Below are 19,457 nucleotides of genomic sequence, written 5' to 3'. Positions count from 1 at the left end.
TGTCCCAAGAGAGGTTGTGAGTGTTTGGGAAGGAAATACATCCCTTTGTTAATGTGTCCCATAAGCGTGAGAATGAGGTTTAACAAAATTTTCTGAGCACGGTGTGACCTGGTACCTCCTGGCAGTAACAAGACGGGGCAGCTCAGCTGACTTGAAGGGCTCCTAAGTGACATTAAAGAACCCTGCGTTGAAAAGTGGTGTTAAAGGATTTGTCGGTAATGCATTCATCCATCCTCACATCCTTACTAATATGAACACTTATGTGACAGACAATGCAATATAATCCTTAAAAATCATTTTAAGAAGGTGGAACCCGGTGCTGGGAATTTGATGCCTAAATATTTCCAGGCCTGACGAGACAAATTTCCCTTTGAACCATTTCATTATTTAAATATTCAAATCCCAAGCATGGCTACTAACAGAACAAATTCAGCTGTGCACTTTTGTACTATGGAAGGACAATATTGCTTGCATTGAGTTTTAAGTGACCTGTTCAACTGCGTCACATACAGGCATCCCAGTCTCTCCTACAAATTTATTCAGCTGATATGGTGAAATGGATGGGAGGGAAGCATGACATATTATTTCTCCCCTGGGAGTCTGAGGGAATAGGATTTCATTTCTTTTTCAAATAAAGATGATACGCCATGCAGGCATGAATAACTTTATGGCCATCGATATTCACACTTTGACAAATAGGAAGAAGAGTTATGGCCATGTGGGTAATGGCTTTATTTCAGGGAAAAAAAAACTATTTGAAAAATAGCACCTAGTTCTCCTGCCAAACTGATTGTTGGTATTGAATTAAAATACATAATGAATTTCTAAAAGTTTTATATTCCATTTTTAAACTGTTAAACTGGAGCTCTGGTCTGTATGCCAAAATTCGTTTGGTTGTCCATGTATCATACAAATCAACCACTAGATTTACAATTTTCAATTCAAAGTTTTCAGTTCACATAAGCAGAAATGTCAACACAATATATTCAGATCAGAACGTGCTAGAAAATTTGGATGTTTTTACATACACTATATGGACAAAAGTAATTGGCCACTGTAGGAATGTTTAGCTTATTTTAGAGTTTAGAAATGTGTTAACACAGAATGTAGAATTATTGTAGAGACACTGACACTGTCCTCAATGTGATAAAGGCCTGACTGTGTCATGAATAGGGATGGGTATCGTTTAGGTTTTATCCGATACCGGTGCCAAACCGGTACTTTTGAAACGGTGCCGGTGCTTAAACGGTGCTCAAACCGGTGCTTAAAGAATGGAAAACACAAAATTGGTCCAAAAACGTCTCATGTTCAGCTGTTTTTTTGTAAAAAGATAACAATGTTAGCCTTTTCTGCAGCTATAGGGCATATATGGTATCACTCTTGGCTGGAAGCAGTGCTTAAACAATGGAAAAAACACAAACTTTGTCCAAAATCCTCTTATGTTTAGCTGTTTTCCACTTTTTCTTCGGTCATTTTAGCCTTTTTGTCCAGGGTGAAGGGAGTATCTGCCATCAAACAAGAAGACAGCCACATGTAGCTATGATGGTGTTTGCTAGTTCACCTTACATGCATTAATGTAATAACGTGGTTAGCCTACTCAATGTAAATTACACACGAACAACATTAAGCTACTCACGCAGAGAAGAACGGCTGCTGCTGCATCATCATCCTCACCATTTCTGCTACACTGGCAGGGCTAGGGGCCAGGACTCTCCTCTTCGGGTTTTTGGGGGATGTTGCTACCTCCAGGTCCGATAACAGGCAACCCACAAGCAGTAGATGTGCACGGTGTGAGGTCTCGCAACAAGCTATCAAATACGGCGCATTTCTCGGCTTTAGAAAAGAACGCTATGCGGCGCCAGGTGTTTCATCAGATTTGAGGTGTTACCTCCTTTGACAGTATCACAGTATCAGCTTAAAGCACTTGTTGCAGACTGCTGAGTTTGCATATTTTGCTGAGAAGTACAGCAAGACTTTTGACCGCTTCGCCTTGGGCATTTTTAATCTGTAGCTTTGCTCTAAAAGAACGTACGTACCTGGACCCGCCTACTATCCTCGGAACGTAAAATGATTGGCTAGAATCTAAAGCGTATCATTCCATACCAGTTGGTGGCGGTAATGCACCTTTCAGTTGTTTGCCAACCGCCAATACAAATGTAAGGAAGAAGAAAGTGTATCACAGCTCAGGAAAAAAAGCACCGAAATAAAGCACCGAAATGTGCGCTGCTTTTCGGTCTGGTTACTACCGTTTATGTCAGAACCGGTGCCATCATGGCACCGGATACCGGTGCCCATCCCTAGTCATGAACTTAGTAGTAGTAGATTGTAGGAGACCCCTCCCCCAGTTGAACTGTGAAAGGTCTCAACATTTGTAACTGGATAACTGTGGTCTGGAAGGGAGATGGGTTTTATGACTAGGGGTGGGTTTTTATAATCGATTTATCGATTAAAATCGATTCTGGCTTGGATAACGTAAAATCGATTCATTAAAATCCTGAATCGATTTTTTAATATAAATTTATTTTGCCCGAAATGCCAGAATCTCTGGTGAAATCTCACAAAATTTCAACAACCACCAAACAGCTAAGACAGTAAATGAGAGCAGGAACACGGATTCTGCACAAAGACTTAAACACACAGCGCAGCCCGCGGATCAGAATCAGTTAGATGTCGCCTTTCTCACGGTCGGGGCTGAAAGCCGACAGCTCGCTGATTCTGATCTGTCGGCGGTTCAGCGCTTTGTGTTCACGCCCTTAATGCACTGATTCTGAAGCTGTTAGTTTGATGTCTCTCCAAACAATATTGACCGAACCAGCAGCAAAAGAAGATCCAAACTACGCTTCACATAAACATTGTCATGTATTCACTCTTACTTTTACTGTTTTGCTTCGACCACAGCTCTCTCTCTCTCTCTCTCTCTCTCTGTACTGTTTTCTGCATTATTCGGTTGCTTGTTACACACAAGACTACCGTTGTTTACAGCGCTGTCGGCCGATGTTTTTTTTCCCGTTTTATATACTTCCGAAAAGAAAACCTAATTTCTGCCATTCAATACTGAACAAATTTAAACTTTTTTAAAATTATGCAAAATGCAAAACGCTTACTGCTGTAACTTCAGAGGTAATTTTCATGTGTTGATTAATGGTTTTCTTTCGTTTTTGATGTACTGCAGAATATTTTTATAAAATCCCAGGCCAGGAAAATCGCATTCATGTTTTTCTGTGTTTTATCTTCAGCTACTTTGACAAAGGCATCTGCTGTGATGCTCACACCTTTGATAAAGTCTTGCGTGTGTCAGCTTCCTTTTTATAGATACAAAAATATGTAAATGTACTGATCTGAATTATAATATTTCTGACTGTCAAAATTTCCCAGATTCAAATCGAAGTGAATCGAATCGAATCGAATTAAATCGAATCGTGGATCGAATCGATTCGGGACCTTGTGAATCGGAATTGAATCGATTCCAGAAATCAGTGACGATACCCAGCCCTATTTATGACCTCTAGGGAGTCACCTACACCCACAGTGTTTTAACTGTCACACACACTCACTCACGTGCACACACATACATACAGGTAAGCGTACACAGTCACTCACGAGCACTCACATAGACACGCGGGAACGCGCACATGTAGGCACTCATGTGCTCGTGCACATAGACACAGACGCAGAGTTTGCAGCACACCGTAGGGGGGGTTTATGATGGGGTCGCCTCTATAAAGCTGGCTGTAACTAACAAAGGGGTGAAGATTTTGCAGAGGGACATCGGCCTCGTCTTCCCTTCTAGAAGTGCATGCTTAAATGAAGATGAATAAAGATGAATAAAGGTTTTGTGAAATGACTACTGAGTTCCGGTGCCGTCTCTGGAAGTTTCGACGAATAAAAGAACCGGGGTGAAACTGATTTCGCAACACCACCGACACGCTACAGTTTTAGGAGCTGCTATACCATGATGGTCCCAGCGCAGTTTTTGTGCTGATCTGAATGTCGGAGGTGGTTTGGGACTCTGCAGTTATTGAGCCAGCAGAGCATTGGTTTAAGCACCATGTACCTCAGCGGCCACACTCTGTGACTGGTGATGATGAGAGTGACAATAACATAAGGCAAAGATAAACAGCTGTAACAGGTTCCAGATAATTCATTGTGAAATTCTGAATTTGCACTTTGTTTTATATCTCAGCACCAATCTTGTGTCTGAATTGTGTCTAAAACTCTGAGAAATATAATCAGAAAATCTTATCTTGTATTTTACACATTTACATACGTATCATCCTAAGCTCCCAGGCCTGAATCCAAAATCCAAAACAAAACATTAAACGTATGATATCTTCAAAGAAGTAGGCAAATCAATTCCCCCAAAGGCACCCCCCGCCAAAACCCCCCAACAACCAAACTCATGACACTATCTTTTCACAGTGCATCCGTAAAATATTCAGTGTTTTACTTGTTCCACATTTTGTCATGTTGCCACCGTATTCCAGATTCATTGGATCAAATTCATTTTCACCCTAAAAATTCTACACACAATACCCCAGAACGAGAGGGAAAAGGGAAAGAAAAAAGGTTCGCTGAAATCCTTGCAAATTTATTTAAAATACAAAACAAAAATACAACATATACACGAGCATTCACAGCCGTTGCCACACAAAACAGTCAGGGTGTTCCTCTGAACCACTTGGTCAAATTAACACAAGAAACAAACAAAACCGACACCCCAGTGAACCTAGTTGGGGAAGAAACTGGAAACAATGGCTAGCATTCCCGAATTCTAACGTTGCTCTAATAACCCTGGCACATACACACATCTCAGATATGCATACACAAGGACACAATAATCGCTTCGCACACACAGAGCACATACCCCCACATAAATTCTCCACTTTTTAGCTCAGTGCGGTCCCTAAGCTACATGCTAAGCCCTCGGCCATACAAGGCAGATCCTCTCTGCTCTGCTCTGACATACTTTTCTTTGTGCTTGAAAAGAATCTTGGCACTGGTAAGTCAGCCATGTGTGTGCTGCCTATTCATACCACAGGGCTCAGTGTGCTACAGCAAACCGAAGAGGTCTGCTATCTGCAAAAACTCAGCTTTTCAGGAACTGGAGGGAAAAGGGTCTTTTTTTTTGCCCAATAACTAGAAATCCTGCACATGCATTCAGATGTTTGTTTTCATTGCTACACGGATACCTAAGAACTCTGAAAGGGAATATTAATGTTCCTGCAGCCTTTTATTTAATCACTTTGACCATTTGTGAAGCTAATTACTGACATCTTTCAGTTACTTTTGCCACGCTTGGATGGTCGTTAAGAGACTCTTGGAGTTTCCTTGACCTTTTGCCCATTTTTTAAAAAACCTGCCCAGTGGCAGAATTGTTTGTCCCTGATCACATGTTAAAGGTCTTGACCTGTTCGAGTTTCTATTGAACTCCTAAAAGCTAGACAGTATATCGTGACACAGTGTATACAGGTTGAATGCTGATTGGTAGAAAAGCAGATTCATCTAGAAAAAGAGGAAGAATGCTAAAACAATAAGGAACAAAGAAGCACGAGTTCTAACGAATTTCTGCTGTTAGAACCTGATCAAATACACAAACTTAACTTGATGTATCTATTGACGGAGCTCTGTCTGTTTCTATTTGGTTTTAACTTGGTTTAGTCTTCCTTCCACCGAGAAATCGACATGATCATAATTTTGTACTATGTGCATTTTGCTAGCCAACTGTAAATAAGCTCTTAGGTATTTGCTCAGGCTTCTTTTACCCAACAAGGGAGCAGGCAGCTTAACTGGCATGGGAATAAGGCCAAGTTCAAAGACACACTCGCATGCAATGTGGATCAGGAGAAACATAATGAGCAGTCCTCCAACCCTGCCATCTAACTCTGAACCTCAAACCCTGGCAATGGCAGTGCGCTGCTTTGCCCCAAGTGTGCGTGTAATCCCCGGCTCAGGCACCGTTAGTGCCTTTCTCTACTGAGCCAGAAACAGTCATATCCTCAGGGCCTCGGCTGCCACCAGTTTCCACTCAACCCACGTGAGATGAATTAACACCTGTGGTGTGAAAGAAAACACTATTAAAAGGCAAGACCAGTCTGAAGACTTTTTACACCATCCCTGAAGTTGTCAGACAGGATTGTATACTAAATGTTATGTGGATTTTTTGAACTTGGAACTCTGTTATAAGACTTCTAACAGATTTGATCAGTTTACCCAAAGAGCGATTATTCACTCTGAAAAAAAGTTCAAAAACAAAAACAGATTTTTCATGTGACTCAGTCCGGATTCCCCGAATGGAAACCACTTTGGTCAACACCATCACCCTACAGTCTCTCTCATGCTCGCTCCAATTATTTAGGCTTTTTTTCCCACCAGGAAGTGAAACTCTTAATCCAGACACTTCTTTTAATACACTTTCAAATCGGACAAGGCAGGTTTCTCATGCTTCTGTCCACACCCTTCTGCAGTGAAGACAACAATTACACAAGCACGAACATTGCTTGTGTAACTGTTGCATTCATAAGCTATGGTTTTAATTCCCATGCCTAGAAAAATCTAGGTAGTTGCAAGAACTGGCTGATGACGTATGGTAAATGGACAGGTATTTGCACAGCGCTTTTTCTACTCAAGCTGAGTGCTCAAAACACTTCCTATTACAAGTCTCACTAAGTCACACACACATGCATTGGTTTTTTTTCTAGATGGATCAGGAGCAACCTGCGATTTAGTATCTTGCACATAGTATGGACCGGTAGGACAGGATCAATCGACTGACCTTGCAATTGGTAGATCATCCTCACTCGACTGCTCCCGTCTCTCTACCAGCTGAAAAGTGCTTGGTAGTCCCTCTCTTTCCCCTTCGTTATGTAGTAATGTGTACGACACCCCAAACTTTGTGACTTCATGTATACAAATTTGATACTGTGAATGCACTTATGCACTTAAATCCGTGACTTATTTTATTAGACTCTCCACTTCCTTAATAGTAAGATGGATTACTATATAAATAGGCCCAAGTGTGGGTAAAATAGTGTCTTTTCCACCCACGACTATCGCCCAGGTGCAGGATTTTGTTAGCGTGTTTGTCAAAGAGAGCACGGATTAGTGCAGTCATTTCTTTAAGTGTGTCATATTTGAAGAAGAACACGGCAATGAAGTGCAAAGTCAATGAAGTGGCCCTTCAGGTACCTTGAAAGGTAGATTTTCCGCAGCACTTGACGAGGATTGAGAGCCACAGGTCTTAGCAATACTAATTTCCTTTGGTAATGGAACAAAAAGGCTCTTTTGTAAATTTAATGGAGTTTAGGAGGTCAGTTAAACTTCATTCTTTTGGTAAATACTTTCAACCATTTAACTCAAGAGCACAGTTCTGAAGAAAAGCTATTGTTCATTTTGGCACACTTTGAAAAAGTTAAGGCAGAATTGTGCCTTTTGGCTTTTTCTTTTTGGAATTCTGAACAGTACAATATGACAACTACTCATGCAAGTCATTTGGCCATCTTGCCTGGAAAAAAGGCCCCAAAATGAGCTGCAACAAATCAGTCAATGAATGTCAGATTCTATGGTCCTGCTGTCTTTATTGTCAGGATTTGATTTGTCATAAAGGATAGCATTTTTGATTTAAGACTGATGTCCAGTCAATCGAATTTCACAGGTAAAATGTTTAATTAAGACATTTTGGTACTTTAATCCATAATGAAAACCGCTGCAAGTTTCAGTCCTACACACTTTATAGACAAGGCTATGATGGCTTCCTCTTTGAGAATCTCTTTGCTCACAAAGGTCAAGACAAGACTACTTCCTGTTGGGAAAAGTCACAAGTTCTCCAAGCCCAGGGGTAGAGCCGGGTGTCAAAGACGCTTTCTGACCAAACAGTTACAGAGACTTCCTTAAGCTTGCAGCCACTGCTGTGTTACTCTGAGAACTATACACCTTTTATTTTTGCTGCTAGCATTCAACAGTGACGAAGCACGTGAGCTAGCTAACACAGCTCCATAACAAGCTGGAGGGTGTGATAATTGGAGCGCTGCACTCGGGATTTTTAAGCGCAATACTAATAATAAAGACGTCGCTAACATCTGCTCTATATATAATTAATTATTTACTTATTTAAGCTCCGCCCACCTCTGATATGATCAGCTGGTTGCTGTGTTTTAGCGTCCCTGTGATGGCATCAGCCACACATGGGTAAATTAGTCCATTTTTTACTTTATTAGTTTGCTTTGCAGTTTTCTTCATTAATCATTTGGTTAAACCTAACACTGGTATTATGAGGCGCGCACATAGTAACATTGTGTGGTTTTTCTTATTATATTAATTATGTTTCTCTTTCTTTGAGTTACCTGGGTTTGGGCGGTGGCTGTTTCCTGTCTTTTGCCTGGCAAAAGGCGTGGCTGAGGACTCTGGGAACAAAATGCCTGCTCAGCAGGACCAACCATGGGCTTACCAGGAGCAGGGGTGTGTCACTACCCGATCCGTACCGGAAACCCGATCGGTACCCCGCATGCGCAAATCTTACGTCACTTCCTCTCTTTGCCAACATTGCGACAGTCAATATATTTGAATGATACAGTTAGCGCCCAGTTAGCTCCTAGCATTTCTCAACAGCTCTGCCTCCTTTTCGACTGCCCGGGACATTTAAACAATGGATAATCCGTATACAAACAAAGTCATGCTTTTCTCCTCAACAGAGAGCCTTCCCCGATTGAACAACAGCGCCGTAAAATAAGAAGAATGGCGCCTAATTACAGACTTAATAATATTGATTTAGCAATGTGTCACGTGAAGATTCATCAGCCAGATTAAGTGTTTACTGACAATTGACAGTGATAGTGGACATCATCATCACTATTCCAGTCAATCCTCTCCTCACAGACAAGCATAAACACACTCGACTATCACTAAATCAAATTTAACACACGTTTGTAATGACGCCAATTCAGTTTACAATAGGGTTCATTCGCTCGGTCAGCAGGTGGCAGTATCCTCGTACACTGGGGAGTACACTGCCATTAAACGAATAGAAGAAGAAGAAAACATCCGCACATGCGCGGTACGGATCGGGTAGACCCGATTTGTACGGTCCGACTTTGCACATGCGCAGTAAGGATCGGGGAGTCCCGAGGTTTAGTTAGGCTAGTCTGTGTCACTACCCGATCCGTACCGGAAACCCAATCGGTACCCCGCATGCGCGAAAGGTGTCTACTTCCGGTCGTAGCGTTTTACGATAGTTATGGGTCAGAGTATCTGTTAAAATGTTAAGAATAATAAGTATATCTTAAAATGTTTGCAATAATGAAGCATTTCAGTACAATGTAGACAAAAACGAAAAATAAAAAGATAGTTACGGATCGGGACTCCCCGATCCTTACTGCGCATGTGCAAAGTCCGACCGTACAAATCGGGTCTACCCGATCCGTACCGCGCATGTGCGGATGGTTTCTTCTTCTTCTGTTCGTTTAATGGCAGTTTACTCCCCAGTGTACGAGGATACTGCCACCTGCTGACCGAGCGAATGAACCCTATTGTAAACTGAATTAGCGTCATTACAAACGTGTGTTAAATTTGATTTAGTGACAGTCGAGTGTGTTTATGCTTGTCTGTGTGGAGAGAATTGATTGGAATAGTGATGATGATGTCCGCTATCACTGTCAGTTGTCAGTAAACACAATCTGGCTGCTGAATCTTCACGTGACACATTGCTAAGTCAATATTATTAAGTCTGTAATTAGGCGCCATTCTTCTTATTTTACGGCGCTGTTGTTCAATCGGGGAACGCTCTCTGTTGAGGAGAAAAGCATGAATTTGTTTGTATAGGGATTATCCATTGTTTAAATGTCCCGGGCAGTCGAAAAGGAGGCAGAGCTGTTGAGAAATGCTAGGAGCTAACTGGGCGCTAACCGTATCATTCAAATATATTGAGTGTCGCAATGTTGGCAAAGAGAGGAAGTGACGTAAGATTTGCGCATGCGGGGTACCGATCGGGTTTCCGGTACGGATCGGGTAGCGACAGTCTGTGCTTAGTTAATATTAGTGTGTTTTTGTTTTCCCCCCTATTGTGTTCAAATGGTTTGGCCAAATCATTATAAAAGCTACCCTTAGGTCAGTTTGTGAGTTAAGTTGTGTCTCACTTTGTTTTGTTTAAGTTTCTGGAAATTCTTTTTTGTAGAGTTATATTTAGTTGACCTCTTTTATGAGCCTGCTAAGTATGTTTTTGAAGTTTGTTAATTTTGGACTTTTTGAGGGTTAAAATAAAGAAAACCCTTTTTGAAGACACTTTTTTGCCTGTGTCCTCTTTGCTTTGGCTGCTTGGTCCCTCACAATCCCAAACAAAGTGCTCCCTGACAAACTATACAACAAATGATTAACATGGTTAAAGAGTGTTTCTCTTATCTCTTCTTTATTTAACTTCCACTTATTGGCTGTTGTAAATGCCTTTACAGTGGGAAAATAGTTATAAGCTGATAATATTATCACACTCATAAACAGGTTGGACTCTAGAATAACAGAGTTGCAAAAGGAGCCACATGAATTTAGGCTAGTGGCTGAAAATGGCCTTTTTGTTTTTCTTAAATTAAATAACCTTCCTTTGCCGGTAGCCATTTTTGATCGTAACACATAAATACAGCAACAGCCTATGTATACAAGAGCCACTAACTTTATATGGGCCATCTTGGACAGACTGCAGCTCTCTGTGCTGGTAGTGATTGCCTCCAACGGCTCAACTATTGCATCCTTTGTGCCTCCATTGCCAAAATGTGCTGGTCCAAATGTGGGAAACCAATGAACCAAACCCATTCAGATCCCCTTTGACAGCAGTGATCTTACGTCCTTGTATTCATATTTCACTTGCCAAAGCAAGTTGACAGATATTCTTGCAAAATTTATGTCACTCTGATGCTCCTGAATCAAACATGCAATTCCTCTTTTGAAGGGAAGTGCAATAAAGCCTGGACTTTACTCTCAGTCCATTTCTGTCTGTTTTATCACTTCTTGCGGCTGTCTGTGGTTTACACAGCTAATGTGAAATCCCTTCTGTGACATCTCTGCTTATACAGTGGGGCAAAAAAGTATTTAGTCAGCCACCGATTGTGCAAGTTCCCCCACTTAAAATGATGACAGAGGTCAGTAATTTGCACCAGAGGTACACTTCAACTGTGAGAGACAGAATGTGAAAAAAAAAAAATCCATGAATTCACATGGTAGGATTTGTAAAGAATTTATTCGTAAATCAGGGTGGAAAATAAGTATTTGGTCAATAACAAAAATACAACTCAATACTTTGTAACATAACCTTTGTTGGCAATAACAGAGGTCAAACGTTTACTATAGGTCTTTACCAGGTTTGCACACACAGTAGCTGGTATTTTGGCCCATTCCTCCATGCAGATCTTCTCAAGAGCAGTGATGTTTTGGGGCTGTCGCCGAGCAACACGGACTTTCAACTCCCGCCACAGATTTTCTATGGGGTTGAGGTCTGGAGACTGGCTAGGCCACTCCAGGACTTTCAAATGCTTCTTACGGAGCCACTCCTTTGTTGCCCGGGCGGTGTGTTTTGGATCATTGTCATGTTGGAAGACCCAGCCTCATTTCATCTTCAAAGTTCTCACTGATGGAAGGAGGTTTTGGCTCAAAATCTCACCATACTTGGCCCCATTCATTCTGTCCTTAACACGGATCAGTCGTCCTGTCCCCTTGGCAGAAAAACAGCCCCATAGCATGATGTTTCCACCCCCATGCTTCACAGTAGGTATGGTGTTCTTGGGATGCAACTCAGTATTCTTCTTCCTCCAAACAAAGTTTATACCAAAAAGTTCTACTTTGGTTTCATCTGACCACATGACATTCTCCCAATCCTCTGCTGTATCATCCATGTGCTCTCTGGCAAACTTCAGACGGGCCTGGACATGCACTGGCTTCAGCAGCGGAACACGTCTGGCACTGCGGGATTTGATTCCCTGCCGTTGTAGTGTGTTACTGATGGTGACCTTTGTTACTTTGGTCCCAGCTCTCTGCAGGTCATTCACCAGGTCCCCCCGTGTGGTTCTGGGATCTTTGCTCACCGTTCTCATGATCATTTTGACCCCACGGGATGAGATCTTGCGTGGAGCCCCAGATCGAGGGAGATTATCAGTGGTCTTGTATGTCTTCCATTTTCTGATGATTGCTCCCACAGTTGATTTTTTCACACCAAGCTGCTTGCCTATTGTAGATTCACTCTTCCCAGTCTGGTGCAGGTCTACAATTCTTTTCCTGGTGTCCTTCGAAAGCTCTTTGGTCTTGGCCATGGAGGAGTTTGGAGTCTGACTGGTTGAGGCTGTGGACAGGTGTCTTTTATACAGATGATGAGGTCAAACAGGTGCCATTCATACAGGTAACGAGTGGGGGACAGAAAAGCTTCTTACAGAAGACGTTACAGGTCTGTGAGAGCCAGGGATTTTCCTTGTTTGAGGTGACCAAATACTTATTTTCCACCCTGATTTACAAATAAATTCTTTACAAATCCTACCATGTGAATTCATGGATTTTTTTTTCACATTCTGTCTCTCACAGTTGAAGTGTACCTCTGGTGCAAATTACTGACCTCTGTCATCATTTTAAGTGGGGGAACTTGCACAATCGGTGGCTGACTAAATACTTTTTTGCCCCACTGTATTTCCACTGCACTAGTCACCATATACTGGTCTCACTGCTATGTTCCTCTTGTATTCGAAATTACCGACCTTGATGTAGGAGCAAAAATAATAGTTCGGGATTTCCTCCAAATGTTCCAAACTATGAAAAAAAATGTTTACTTACTTAGGTACCCAATTACATTTTAATTCATGGGCTAAACACTGCTTTAGTTTATCGGAGTAGGCTACAACTGAAAATATTTTGCCTAGAAAACTTTAAAATCCCCTAAAAAAAAGTATTATAGCTCACAAAAGTCAGTGTTTTATAGTCCACATTTAATATACCCACCATTTATAAAACAGATGCTAAACAGCCAGGACAGTCTGAAGTAAGGTGAGTGCAGTTTCTCAATATTATGTCTCATTTATCCTGATTGCAAAGAAATACTATAATCCCTGATCAAAGAAGGTCAGCATAAGGTCGTGCTGCCTTAATTTGGTGTGGTCTCTTAGTAACATGGCTGCAAATGTGACAATTCAAACCCCTGCTAAAGTTTGGACAACAACTCTTAAGATTTGATCAGTGTGTAACAACACAAAGTGTGAAATACAGTGAAATGCACAAACCAGTCCTAATCTCTCACTTCCACAATTTGCAAAGCCATCCAGCAGGCCAGACACTTCTGGTAATAAGCCTGACACACATGCGATACAGTGAGGTGTATTAAATGTTAGTGTGAAGCACTGCTGCTGGGCTTTAATAGGCATTCCTGTGGCGCGACATAATCCTTTTTCTCCCGAGACTTGCAGCTACTTTAGCAGCAGCAGCACCTTTAATTCAGATCGAACTGATAAAAACCAGTTCGATCAGCAAGGAGCTGCGTCTCTACAGGTGCACGTGTGAGGCTCGTGATCCATCCAGCTCATCCTGCTTCCCTAAAGCAAGATGGCATCCTGCTCGACTGGATTCCGCTGAACACACCGGTCTCCTACACCGTCAACGCAACGTCTGAAATCCTTGTCACACCCCAGCTGTTTTTCACTCGGGCGTTGAAGCGACGCCACCCCGGACATTTTCTCCTCAGCCCCCCTCAATCCGAGTTGTGAAATACACGACAGATTTAGACACGGCTCCTCTGAATTTTGATCTTGAGTTGGCAAACCCTATGCGTTCGTGCACGTCCACGGGAGACTTCGCTTGTGTTTATGATATCTCCGAGAATACGGCGCGTGGCCTTGCCTCCTTTCAGTCCTCTGACAACAATGAGCTGTCGTCATATTCATATTCTGCTGCTGTTCTCGGCACACCTCCCTTTACACATTGGTTCACTATGTAGTCCCTTTATTTATACTGTGGTGTGGCACTGACAGCGTGTTAGAGGACAAGCCCGTGCAAGCTTAAGGAAATGCTTAGGTGTTCCCTCCTGTTTGTATTGTTTCTACAAGTCTTCCTAGTCACATGTGTTTGCAAAAGATGAGACAAGATTTAGCTGAGCGTGTGAAAGTTACCAAAACTGTTGCTGATATTACAAAGGTGCTATCAGTGCCACATCATCATGCAGCTTTACTGCGTGATTAGCTTTTCCTCCTGTTGACCCAAAGCTCAGGTGAACAGAGCAATCACTGTAATGACAGATCCTGCATTGCTGCTGTCAGTGATGCAGTGTAAACCTGCGCAGTTTACCCAATCTCCAGCTGTCGCTTTCTGGCAGTGTTTATTTCTCTGTATCTCTCCCCCTCCCTCCCTCTGCAGCCGTCTCTCAGCATACAGACAGGGCTGTGCATTGAGCACCAGCTTTAGATTACAAAGCGCAGATCTGCCTGGGTACACATGGCAGTGAGCTGTCAAACAAGACATGTGGATTTCTCCCAGGCACAATGGGTTTGTTAAGCCAACGCTTAGGTAAACAGATGGAGAGGAAAGGACAACCAAGGTGGAAGATGTAACAGGAGAAGAGTGGTGCTAAAAAGTCACAGTCTATGATTTCAATATTTATGTTCGCTGCAGCTCCGGTTGCTGCTTTTGGAGACATGCGTACGGCACTGCTAATCAGGTCGCACCCCCCACTTTGGCCAGGTGGAATGATATACTTATGGACATTCATATTACAAAAAGATTGACACCTAAAAGTCTCCGCCTCACCTTGTTATCTAGTGTAACCAACAGGTGTAAATCCATCCATAATTGTTTATTAGATGGATTGGTACCAGATTTTGAACAGGTTTATAGTTTGGCACCCCAGACGGCACAGCTGCATCACAGTAAGAAGGTCCTGGGTACGAGTCAGTTTCAGTTTTCAGGCCCCTCTTCTGTGGAACCAGCTTCCAGTTTGGATTCGGGAAACAGACACTATCTCACTTTTAAGATGTGGCTTAAAACTTTCCTTTTTGTTAAAGCATAGAATTAGGGCTGGATCAGGTGACCCTGAATCCTCCCTTACTTAGCAGCAATAGGTGTAGGCTGCTGGGGGATTCCCATGATGCATCGAGTATTTCTTCTTCAGTCATCTTTCTCATTCACCATATAGACCTCTCTGCATTGAATCATACTTGTTATTAATCACAGCGTGTCTTTTATCTCGTCTTCCTTCTCTCACCCCAAAGGGTTGCAGCTGATGACCGCCCCTCCCTGAGCCTGGTTCTGCCGGAGGTTTCTTCCTGTTAAAAGGGAGTTTTTCCTTCCCACTGTCACCAACGTGCTTGCTCATAGGGGGTCAAATGATTGTTGAGTTTTTCTCCATATGTATTATTGTAAAATTGAAATTGAGTCCAGCCTGGAGTCTTTTCTGTGTAGGTTTTTCACGTTCTCCTCATATCTGCAGTGGTTCTCCCCGGATACTCCGGCTTCCTCCCACAGTCCAAAGACGTGGAATTAGCAGGGTTAGGTTCATTTGTAAATTCTAAAAACCGTGAATGTTCCTGTGAATGGCCTCTGTGTTAGCCCTGCCGCAGGTTGGTGATCTATCCAGGATGTTCCCTGGATAGGGTAAAAAGCATGGTTGGGCTTTGAAAGCCTTAATTTATAAATCCAGACACTTTTGAATCACCATTTATGTCACCCACAGGATGGACTATAATAACTAAAGTACAAAATTTCTACTTTTGACCAAATACCAACAGATATACACACACCGACTTTGCTCGTCAATGTTCTGAACCAACAGATTGTGACGATGGTAAACATTATCTCAATGATAACATGGTACCCTTGTCATAAGCCATTTCATCCACATTCTGCACAATGTTAAGATGTTTCTCCCAAGTAGCGCACAACATCCACTCCTCCACCTCACTACTGGGATAAAAAAATAATAATTTGGTTAGCTGAGCTGAGGAAGCTGCCTATGTAGATCAGGAGCAGGTCGGAGACACCAGTGACTATGGAAGACAGACTATTACCTGAGCTTTTCTCACCTCTGTGCATCCCTGCATTACGTGGACTTTGTACTGGCAGGTTAAACACAGTTTACTGTCTGATCTGAACATGTCAGGCTTACGTCCTAATGTGCACCTTTGTTGCGCAATGTCTAGAAAAGTGCAGGGCTCTGCTGATTGCATGACAAGGCACTATATCACTATTTCTGTCTTTTCACAACCCTTTGCGACCGAGTTGTAGTCCTGTCTGACTAATGGACAAAAATCAGCCTAGGTTTGCTTTGTCTCTTAACTTTGTTTTAGGCCGATTTACGATACTTTCAATATTGATAAAAGTGAAGCCCTGCACGCCGGGTGTCTATGCAGCGCTGACATATGGGAAAGCAAAAATCTAAACCTCCCCCTCTGGCAGGGAGAGACATTCAGGCTTAGAGGGCCTGAGGAAGTATTGCTCGCTAAGCATAGTGATTTGGAGGGAAGGGGAAGCAGTCTCTAAAGCATATTCCATGATTTATTCACGACTTTACTCTGATCTGAATTGCATCAGAGCAGTGACTCAACCATTATGTGGACAGAGCATTTACTCCAAGGCTCAGAGGCCATCTCAGTGACTGGCTTTTGTTTGTCTGCTTGTGTGCGTCTGTGTCTGTGTGCAGTTTACATCTGGAAGCTCCGTTTTAAACAAATTCACATAAAAGGTCAAGTGGTAACATCATTATTATCATGTTAACACAATTTATAGTTTCGGGTGTCAACTTCATCTTCTGGAAAAGCTTCTATGGGCGGAGATGGAATATACAAGCTGGGGAGGATCTGTCAAACTTGAGTCATGCTGAATCATTTTTGACTATGATGATTCCCAGAAATGCCTAGCTTTGTTCCAGTTAGGAGTTACAAAAGCTAAATTGACGGTGATGAAGAAAAATGCTGCTACTGTGACCTGATTGAGTTCATCTGGAATATGCCTACTGTGAAAGACAACCACAAGTGCGATAGGGAAAAGTGTGGAATGTTTATGACAGTTAGGTCACTGGCGATAGCACAGAAACTGAGCACTTGTTTACGTGGGGGAAAATCCCAGCCGCCATCCTTTACTTCATTAAAGTCACTGATTAACCACACCGTACTGGCTGTACTTGTGATAATCGCACTCCACAGAAGTGTTATATGTTGAACCCACTGGCAAAGTGTCCTTGCTTGCTTCCCAACTCCACAATAAAGCTGACCTGCTCTTGTCACAGAGATCACTAGGGGGTGGGAGAGGGATTTTGATGTAGTTACACTGAGCATAGACTCAATAAATGGAAGTCTTTATGGCAGGTTATTATAGGGCGCTTGATACCACTTTGAGGAAGGTCAATGGGCAGGTTTAAATTTAAAGTGTGCGGAGCCAGCTGTAATCACTCTACTCGATCGTGGTACAGTAATTGCAGACCAGGGAGCTCATCTCGATGAACAAACATTAGCCTCTGGAGGTTATCAGAGTGTCCGGATTAAGTGGAAGTTGTCTGATGCGACGATGGGAAAGGGCGGAAAAAGTAAAATAAAATTGGGAGCCCTGCTTGATAACCACAGCAACGAGAAGTGAATGCACATGCCATTAATCCAGTGAATTAATCTCGACCACAGTACACCAGCTGGGTGTAAAACCATAAAAGATAAATATGTTAGGTAATCAAAACTGAAGTTACATGTAAACCAATTGCAATGAGAAAGCCATCCAGGCAAAAGCAAGGAAGTATGGACGGACAGTCGTAAGCTAGAAAAGAAACAGACGCTTCTAGGTTGCAAAAAACATCACTGCAACTACAACTATTTGTCAGGAAGTGTGTGAAATTGTCAAGTACGCAGCAAATGTTTTTTTTGTTTGTTTTTTTTTAAATGGTGAAACCAGTTCAAAGTTTTGAAAACAAAGATTTTTAGTTTTCTCATTTACTGAACTGTTCATATCATGTGTGTATTGCAAGCAGCAACACATCCTGAAAGTGATAAAACCTGCAGTTCTACTAGTGGCCACTTGGACTCCAAGACAGCGAGTCGATTCCCATAAAGCTCCTTATTAAAAACCCCAACAGCTTGTACATAAAAATAAATTTGGTCTTTGAGTTTAAAATGCCAAACTGTAGTCTTCTTCAAGGTATTCACGCAAGCTTTAGGTGAGGTTGCTGTGGGAGGAAGGCCATCTTTTTATGGCATGCATACAGCTGAAACAGCAGTATGTGGTTATGTAGATCTGCTTACAACTGCAGTACTTAATAGAAAAATGCTTGGGTTAAACTTGTAAACAAGCAGCAGACCTCTGGTTTGGACAGCCTGGAGTTACAGTAAAGTGGATATAGTCAGGGTAGAACTCAATCTCAATCCTGACTTCTTCTTTTCCTCTTGCCTGCTCAAACTCGCCAGGTTATACTGACCAAGCTTAATGTGTTTTCTAAACGAGCTGACACTGTGAACGTTTTCAAAGAACTCACCGGACCATTTCATGACTGAATAAATGAATGAAGTACTTCCTGGAGGGGGCATGTCAAATAACAGTGAACCCATAACAGTGAACCCTGCAGGCTGCACATTAGAAACACCGGCTGCTAACGACCTGCGACTTAAAAAAACAGCAAGAACAATAAACCCCCCACACCTGTGTGACCTGCACCTGTCAGTGAACGGAGCTGAACTACCACAGCTTCATGTCCTTTCTCAACATGTGCCTGCTCTGATCAGGAGCCCAAACAGCTGCTGCAGTTTTTTTCTTTTTGCATATATAACAATGGTTTCATGTCCTGAAGGCAAATAGTGGATGAACATATAGGCAAATATGCTGCACTCTAAAATACCATTCACATTCACGTTTTCCACTTTGTCATGTTAAATGAATACTGATGTGTTTAGCCGGTGTCTATTTCTTTAGTTTCCCCCATGAAACCTACACTGATGTCACACTTACCTGAGTCACAAGTCCCCGAGCATGGTTTTCTACTTTTCTCAACCGGTTTCCACGCCAAAACACTGCGACCGAGAACTACTTCTACCTGCCAGTGCTTCTGAAAGAGCTGCGATGACAGTAACGTGACTTGTTTCTCCATATTACCGATCCTAGGTGTCACTCGTTACGCCGCTGGATGCTCCTCATTGCAACTTTATTATCGCCCGCGCGTGCCAAGTGTCCGCGCTGTTTGCAGTGGTTACGCCGGTCGGCCCGAGCCGTCAGGGAAAGGGAGGGGGGAACTTAGGATGAAGATCGTGTATGATAAAGATGACTCACTCAGTAATAACAATCAACCTGGTCTAATAATAATAATAAACTTTATTTATAAAGCACACTTAAAACCAAGGGTATACCAAGGTGCTTAACAAGTAACATAGAGAATAAAAGGAAGATAATAGAAATACAAAAATATGACCATAATATGAAAAAAATAAATTTAGAGCCTTTTTGGGAAAACTTTGTTGACTCCATTCACATGTAGGGGATTT

General features: G+C 42.3%; 1 protein-coding gene across 1 annotated transcript in view; it reads right to left on the bottom strand.

Annotated features, from left to right (window-relative positions):
• Nucleotides 1-19,314, bottom strand: part of cerk (ceramide kinase) — a 63,592-nt gene extending 44,278 nt beyond the window's left edge. Inside the window, exon 1 of the mRNA XM_085137753.1 lies at nucleotides 18,928-19,314. Coding sequence (XP_084993879.1) covers nucleotides 18,928-19,066 — 139 coding nt within the window. The 5' untranslated portion in view covers nucleotides 19,067-19,314. The remainder of the gene's footprint in view (nucleotides 1-18,927) is intronic.
• Between the last annotated feature and the right edge of the window lie 143 nt (nucleotides 19,315-19,457).

Source organism: Neolamprologus multifasciatus, chromosome 17 (assembly GCF_963576455.1).
Source record: "Neolamprologus multifasciatus chromosome 17, fNeoMul1.2, whole genome shotgun sequence".
NCBI classification, from domain to species: Eukaryota; Metazoa; Chordata; class Actinopteri; order Cichliformes; family Cichlidae; genus Neolamprologus; species Neolamprologus multifasciatus.
This window is presented reverse-complemented; position numbering and strand designations above follow the sequence as displayed.